At 34.1% G+C, this 7,345-nt stretch overlaps 1 protein-coding gene across 8 annotated transcripts; it reads left to right on the top strand.

The window, feature by feature from the left end:
• Positions 1–317: 317 nt before the first annotated feature.
• On the top strand, positions 318–7,112 carry LOC131179552 (uncharacterized). 8 transcript variants are annotated; one of them, XR_009148490.1, is made up of 9 exons: positions 318–482; positions 1,809–2,132; positions 2,343–2,435; positions 2,952–3,096; positions 3,205–3,315; positions 3,400–3,482; positions 3,567–3,624; positions 4,136–4,200; positions 6,740–6,887. XR_009148490.1 is itself a non-coding variant. In XM_058146435.1 (9 exons), exons 2-8 carry the CDS (start codon positions 1,839–1,841, stop codon positions 3,903–3,905), a joined length of 846 nt encoding a protein of 281 aa, XP_058002418.1. In that variant the 5' UTR covers positions 318–482; positions 1,809–1,838; the 3' UTR covers positions 3,906–3,912; positions 6,740–6,887. The 8 variants fall into 8 exon arrangements, 7 of the variants coding, with proteins under 7 accessions (XP_058002418.1, XP_058002419.1, XP_058002414.1 ...); XM_058146435.1 differs by lacking the exon at positions 4,136–4,200 and adding an exon at positions 3,844–3,912; XM_058146436.1 differs by lacking the exon at positions 4,136–4,200 and adding an exon at positions 3,833–3,912.
• The last annotated feature ends 233 nt before the right edge of the window (positions 7,113–7,345 follow it).

Genomic DNA, 7,345 nt, shown 5'->3' with positions numbered 1-7,345 from the left:
ATATATAAAAATAAATTACGAATATATACAATAAATTAAAATAAAACTAATATTTTAAAAAATACTTAATGAAGAATATCATATATTTAAATTATAATTATTAATTTTATTTAATTAAAAAATATTTAAAATTTAACTTTTTAATTAATTAAAATAATTAAACTATATTAATATTAACCATTATAAAAATAAAAAAAAAATAAAATTAATCTGCATAATAACTTTTCACAAAAAAAATCTAAACCTAAACCCTTCAATTTTTTTTTTTTTCCTTCAACGTGCGGCCGCCGACATACTCGTTTCTCTCACACCGATACCCTCACTGTCATCGCCCCGCAATCTCGTCGAGTCATTCCTCACCCATCAAGCTCGTCCATCCCACGACCCTCAAGCTCGCCGCAGCTCAGAAATCTTTGCTTCTTGCCGCTCGTCCCTTCGACTCCTCCCTCTTATCTCAAGCTCCTCCCTGCTCTTCAGCTGAGGTAAGTTCATCTTCCATATCTTCTGCTAAATATTGTCTAAACATGTCTGATTTTGAGTTATTCTGGTCATTACAAGATTCATGGGGTTTGAGTCACCTTATAGATAAACCTGAAATTGAAATTTTTTTCTTCAAAGGCTATGGTTATTGATTTCGGAAATGGGATGTGTTTTGTTCTATATTGTCAAAAACCATTTTTATTTTTCTCAAAATTATTAACTATGAATTATACTGCTTTTGTAAATATGTTTATTTTTTCTTTTTTATTTCCCTAACTTTTTTTTTACCCATTTCTTCTGCTAGGCCATTTTTTATTTTATTTCATTTGTTCTTGATTGATGCTATCACCTTCAAATCATTTCTTCAAGTTGAGAACTTGCTGGCTGCTGCTGATAATTTATGTCAACATTTAGTACCATTTCTTATTCTTTAAGTTATAATCTTATAATTATAATTGCTTAACATTTTTTTCCGTAATAATTGCTTAACATTGGCTTCTGCTATTTAGGGTATTTTGAGATGTCAACATTAGGTAACAGTGAGGCTGCCTCTGTTTCTCGGCCATCTGAGAGTTGTAAAGATTACGTTTCCATGAATATTTCAAAAGATTAGTGTTGTATTTATGAACTTGTTGTTTTATAATTCGTGATTTAATATGTTGTTATTTGACATGTTTGATACAATTTATATACTATGATTAATATTTTTATCATGTTTTATGTATTATGTTTGTTTAAATTATATAAACTTTGGTGAATATTTAATGTGATATGTTTAATTGTTTCTAAAAGTTTTTCTTTTGCAACACTTTATTGAAGTTTCTCTATAGTTTCAGGTTCAGGTTTCCTATCTTTTTCCCCCCTTATTTTCCAGCAAAAAGGATAATAAAATAATGGGTTTGGGCCGGTTAGGGAAGTATGCTGTTACTAGTTATCGGATTTGGTATGGGTTGGGGTAATGAAATATATATTTCATTTGGGTTTGAGACAGGCATGGGTAGTTATATTCTTCACGGGTTTGGGTTCAGATAAATTGAAATTCCTGGGTACCCTACCCATTGTACTATTTGGTTCAACCTCTATACTTATCTCTATACTTATCTGGTTATTCTCTCTCTCTCTCTCTCTCTCTCTCTCTCTTTATGTTTGCATAAGATTGTGTGCGAGTAACAGAGGTTTTAATTTGTTGGTCTTGTGAATTTTGCTGCAATTTTAATACCAAGATGGAGACTCAAAGAAAGAAAAGAAAAGAACACAAAATTTGTTTTCATGAACTTGTAGTCTCGGTCTCCCCCATTTCTTTGAATTTATTATTTTTTGTTTTCTAGTTGAAGGCTAATTTATTGGGAAGTGAAGAAATGTTACGGCCATGTGGGATAAAGGGGCAGAAGCGGAAGAAGAGAGAGGAGAGATATGATAAAGAGGAAGATGAAGTGGAAGCCGAAGAGCAATCCATAGAAAAAGCGAAAAGAGCTATGGTTGAAGAAAAAGAAATGGCTATGGAAACCAGCGGGAAGGAAGAAGAAGAATTAGAAGGGCAAACACATGAAATGGCAGGCATCCCAATTGTTCCAAGTGATTTAAAAACAAAAAAGCCTGGGCTTATATTTGTGCTTGAGAGGGCCTCTTTGGAAGTTGCTAAAGTTGGAAAGGTGTGTAATGCTCATTGGGGTCCTTTTTTCTTATAGATGCTTTTGGGTCGATGAAAGTTTTGCATAAATGAATATAGATGTTTAGAGTTGTGTGACTGTAAATTGCATTAATTGGAGTCGAATTATGGCTTTAGGCTCTTAAGATTGTAGATTTTGTTTTATCAGTTTGTCCAAGATTTCTACTCTATCTAATTAGTTCTCTTCGTGCAGAGTTACCAGATTTTGAATTCTGACGATCATGCAAATTTCTTGCGGAAAAATAACAAAAATCCAGCTGATTATAGGCCTGATATTGTTTATCAGGTTAGTGCATTTTAGGATTCATTGCTATTGTTTGCCGCCAATGATTTTTCTTTAAGTCCCAGTTTAGAACCATTATTGGTCTCGGTTTTATTTGGTTATAGACACAGTATAAATGTTGGTCAATGATGTGAGTTGCCTTAATAACTGAGGCTTCTTTTGGTTAGCTTGCTTTTCTTTTTCTGAGCAAAAATCAAAAAGCGAAATTTGTTAAACATGCAATAAAAGCAAACAATTTATTGAAATATAAATCAATAATTCTCTCTCTCTCTCTCTCTCTTATGAAGTGTTATACTTTCTTATTCTTACATTTGTTTTTAAGCAAAATCAAAATCAGTAAAAAGTGCATTTTAGAAAGCGCAAACAAACCAGGTGGAGGCTAAAGTTAATGATATGTTATTTCTGAAAGGAAGAAATCATTTTGGAATAGGGATGACATGGAAATTTTTTTTGCCATGTTAAAACCTCATTTCAAATTAATTTTGTTTCTTATGTTATGATTGTTGATGATGATGCCAGGCTCTCCTATCAATATTAGATAGTCCAGTAAATAAGGCTGGGAGGTTGCGAGCTGTGTATGTGAAAACAGATAAGGGTGTTCTTTTTGAAGTTAAACCACATGTGCGTATACCAAGGACATATAAACGATTTGCTGGAATTATGTGTAAGTTAAGCTAATCTGATCCAGTCACTTAAATATAATGCTGATTGTCATGATCTTTTGTTTGCTTTGAGGTGCTCTTACTGTTTACTACCTTATTAAATCTTGCAGTGCAGCTGCTTCAGAAACTGAGTATAACTGCTGTTGGTAAGCGTGAGAAGCTTTTGCGTGTAATCAAGAATCCTGTGACCCAGTACCTGCCTGTCAACTCTCGTAAAATAGGTAAGCTTCAAGTTTTTCAGCTGTTCCCTTTAATGGACAATTACTACTTGCTAGCAATGATAGATTTTCTGGTTTTTGCATCAGGGTTCTCATATAGTTCAGAAAAACTGGTTAAAATGAACAAGTATGTAGCTGCAGTCAGTGATGATGTGGATATTGTTTTTGTGGTATGTTCAAAACTAACAAATGCTTTTATACCACTTGCTTTCTCATTGAGACTTGTAGCCTGATCTCTCACCTTATAATTCCAGGTTGGTGCAATGGCCCATGGAAAAATTGATTGTGATTATATAGATGATTTCATAGCAAGTAAGTTCTTCCTAGATCACTTACTTCCTTTTATGTAATTATATTTCTATTAAAATTTGCATTTTTCTTATTGTGCATGTGAATTTTTCCATTTTATATTAAAACAAAAAATTCTTGTTTTGCCCGTGCTTTTGTGATAGCTTTTTCCCTCCCCACTTTTCCTGTTCCTTAGTCTAAATCTTATAAGCTGATGGCTCACAATTTTTAGTTCATGTAAAGATCCAAGTCTTATCCATCAAGATCTGGCTGTGTTGAAGGCTATGGATCAAAAGCTGACTTAATGCAATTGTAACACTTTCTTATTAAGTATTTTCTTGCTCTTATATCTGATTAACAAGAAAAGTAATGTATAGCATGCATGCCTGTCTTCTTGTCAATACTTTTGCTTATTTCTGGAATTTAGACTCGTAAGTCTGGTTATACTTAGATTTGAGTTAATTTGGTTGGCTTTCTGAATTATATTCAGCTTTTCTTCTATTTTATGGTTTGAATCCATTTCCAACAAGTGCAGATTATCGCTAAGATGGGCAATGGAAACCTAATTGGATAATGTTAGCAATTGGATTACCAAAACAAGTAGATTGATTTTAGGGGACAATTAGTACTATTCTTACTTTTAATCTATTGGAGAGAAGGTTGCAGGATTTCTTGGCCATAGATGGGGAAATTTTTAATAGCCCTATGCATTATGATTGGTTCTTATCTGTCTTAGCATAACAGTTCACTACAACTCAATTCAACTCAATTAAGCTTTTATCCCAAAAATTTGGGGTCGGCTACATAGATTCTCTTTCTTCACTTTAAATGATTTTGGGTTAAATCCTCCGAAATGTGTAATGCTTCTAGGTCATGTTGTATTACTCTTCTCCAAGTCAATTTAGGTTTATTCCTTCTTTTCTTTCTATCCTCTAACCTAATGTGCTCTACTTGTCTAACTGGAGCCTCCGTGTGTCAATGCTTCACATGACCAAACCACCTCAATCTCTCTTCTCTCAACTTATCCTCAATTGGCACAACTCCTACCTTTTCTCTAATTCTCCCATAATCATTACGGACTTTATCTCGTCTAGTTTGGCCATTCATTCACCTTAACATTCTCATCTTCGCAATTATCATTTTACATATATACGATTCCTTTAGTGTCCAACACTCTCTACCATATAACATGGCCAGTCGTATGGCTGTACGGTAAAATTTTCCTTTCAACTTATTGGGAATTTTGCGATCACATAAAACTCTTGTGGCATGTCTCAACTTCAACCATCCAGCTTTAATCCTATGACTTAACATTCTTCTCACATCCCCCATCTACTTGAAGGACTGAGCCGAAATATTTAAAGTGATTACTTTGGGACAGTTCCACTCTATCCAAATGAACTCCTTCCCTATCATCAATTCGGCCTTCACTGAACTTGCAATGTATATATTCTGTCTTCGTTCTACTTAATTTAAAGCCCTTTGACTCTAGAGTACTTTTCCAAAGCTCTAGCTTTCTATTGACTCCTTCTCGTGTCTCATCTATCAAAACTATGTTATCTGCAAACATCGTGCACCAAGAGATATTGTGAATATTCATGAACTTGATCCACATTCAAGATGTCTAATCAACCTAATGCAATGTATGTATTGTGAATATCAAAACTTGCCTTACAAGAATAAAGGCTGTTACGGCCTTTAAGTAATAGTCGGTGATAGCCTTTACCTTTTAATGCGGCTGTTATGCACCAAATTTTAAAATCCCGTTATTTAACAACGATAACAGTAATGGCAGGGCAATTTTCCTTTACATAATGGTTGTTATGTAATGTCCGCTATTTAAAACCATGATTCCTCCTTCCTCGTTTCTGGTTAAGAACATCTCTGTTGATTGAAGCTTCAGCTCCCGTTCTATTTTCCTTGCCACATCCATCTGGGATGTCCATTTCATGCGAACGGATTCTTACTTGGATGTCCTCTCATAATCCGTTGAGAAAGTACCCCATATAGTACTGGTTGGAGATCCTTGAGCCGTGCGAGCTACAAAATCATCAATAAATTCTTGTAGACCCCAGCTAAGGCCATACGGTTTCTTGTTGCCTCTCACCTCAATAACACTGCTCAATGATAAAGTTTCCGTTAAAAGTTGGGATATAAACTTTTAAACGGAATTCTCAAGGTTCCCACTGATTTTGTCTATTCTCTCCATGTTCTCGCCAAGTCTTTTGTCTCTTATTACCACGAGTTCCAACAACCTGAGCGTAGCCACCATTTTCTTGATCAAATTCATCATTGCTAACAGTTGGTTTACAGCCTGCTGGATTACGTTGAGCAGCAGATGGGTTGTGAGCATATTCTTGTTCTCCTCTTCCTCCATCTTCTGCACTCATTATCACCCATCCTAATTGCATCCAGCCTGTTGCAGATTTCCTCCATTTGTCACTTTGAATCTCTGTTCCATAGCCTGCAGCTGTGACAGCCCTTGTTCTTGAGCAATAGGCTGGTTGTGTCCTACTTCGTCTGCCACATCAGATATTCCTGCTCTGATGCCAACATATGCAGTGAATTGCTAAAGAAAATTAGCAAACACTGATTTTCTAAACATAAGGAACTCTGAAACTGGGTATTGATTCTCTGTTCTTAGTAAAATTTTGAAGTCTGATACAAAATAACAGAAAGACATGCTTTTATATTTCATGTGGAATCCTAAATCTGCTGAGAAAAGGAAGTGAAGACCCTAAACAAAAAAATAACTAAGAGGAATAAGAATCCTTTTTAAAATAAGAAACCAAAAAACCAAAACCAAAACCAACCAACTTAAAATAGGAAAACTAACTGAGCTTATTTTTCTTTTCCTACATCACAATCTTTTGTAGCTTTTTGGAGCACAATTATACAAAGTTGTCCTGGATGTTGGCATACAATTCATGTTGAGAATCCATTAATTAACATGGTTTGGTATGTTCACTAATATGCATGGGATTTGGGCAGTGATTTCCTTATTTTCATTAGAAATTTGCTTTTCATGTCATGGGGATATTTATCTGATAGCATCAACTTCACTTAAGATTGTACCATCCATATATATATTATTTGCATTCCGACCAGTTCATTTCTGGCTTAATTTTTTTCCCACCAGTTTCTGGATATCCGCTGAGCGCTGCCTGGTGTATCTCAAGGATTTGTGAGGCTGTGGCTGACAAATGGGATGTATTGTAAGCTGTTATTGTTTAAAGTCGAATGAGAGCTGGTTGTTGCCCGACTGCCATTTTTTTCCCCTCAACCATGAGCAGAATTACAAAAGTTGAAGATTATCGTGAGATGCTGAAACTAAAAGTTAGAATAGAATAGTTGCAGATATAGCGAAATCACCAAGGTTGCCCATTAGAGTAATTTCTTATCTATCACCTTATCGATTATTTATGTAGAAGTATTCTTGCGTATATCATTTAATATTTGTTATGAATTTCTGATTAAATAACTCATTTTAAGAAAATATTTTTTAAACTAAATTTCCTCTGTTTCTTGTTAATTGAATTCTAATTTATTAGTTGGATATTAAATTTAATATCAATAATATCAAATCAACAAATTTGATTATACATGAGAACTATAAGCATTCTCTAAAACTTTCCCATGTTAGGATAGTTAAAACTTAGTTAATAGCAAAAAATAAGATTAATTGATACAATTATTTTTTAAATTGGAACATATTATGCAGTTATTTTTTTAAATTAGAACATGA

This window comes from Hevea brasiliensis, chromosome 1 (assembly GCF_030052815.1).
Source record: "Hevea brasiliensis isolate MT/VB/25A 57/8 chromosome 1, ASM3005281v1, whole genome shotgun sequence".
NCBI classification, from domain to species: Eukaryota; Viridiplantae; Streptophyta; class Magnoliopsida; order Malpighiales; family Euphorbiaceae; genus Hevea; species Hevea brasiliensis.
Note: the sequence above shows the minus strand (reverse complement) of the source record. Positions and strands in the feature narration are given on the sequence as shown.

What these genes read in the sequence shown, in the direction of transcription:
- LOC131179552 (XM_058146431.1), top strand. Translation starts at nt 1,839, where the DNA reads ATGTTACGGCCATGTGGGATAAAGGGGCAGAAGCGGAAGAAGAGAGAG. An exon ending in AAGTTGCTAAAGTTGGAAAG is followed by an intron (nt 2,133 to 2,342) that starts GTGTGTAATGCT and finishes CTCTTCGTGCAG; the next exon opens with AGTTACCAGATTTTGAATTC. An exon ending in TATAGATGATTTCATAGCAA is followed by an intron (nt 3,625 to 6,739) that starts GTAAGTTCTTCC and finishes TTTTCCCACCAG; the next exon opens with TTTCTGGATATCCGCTGAGC.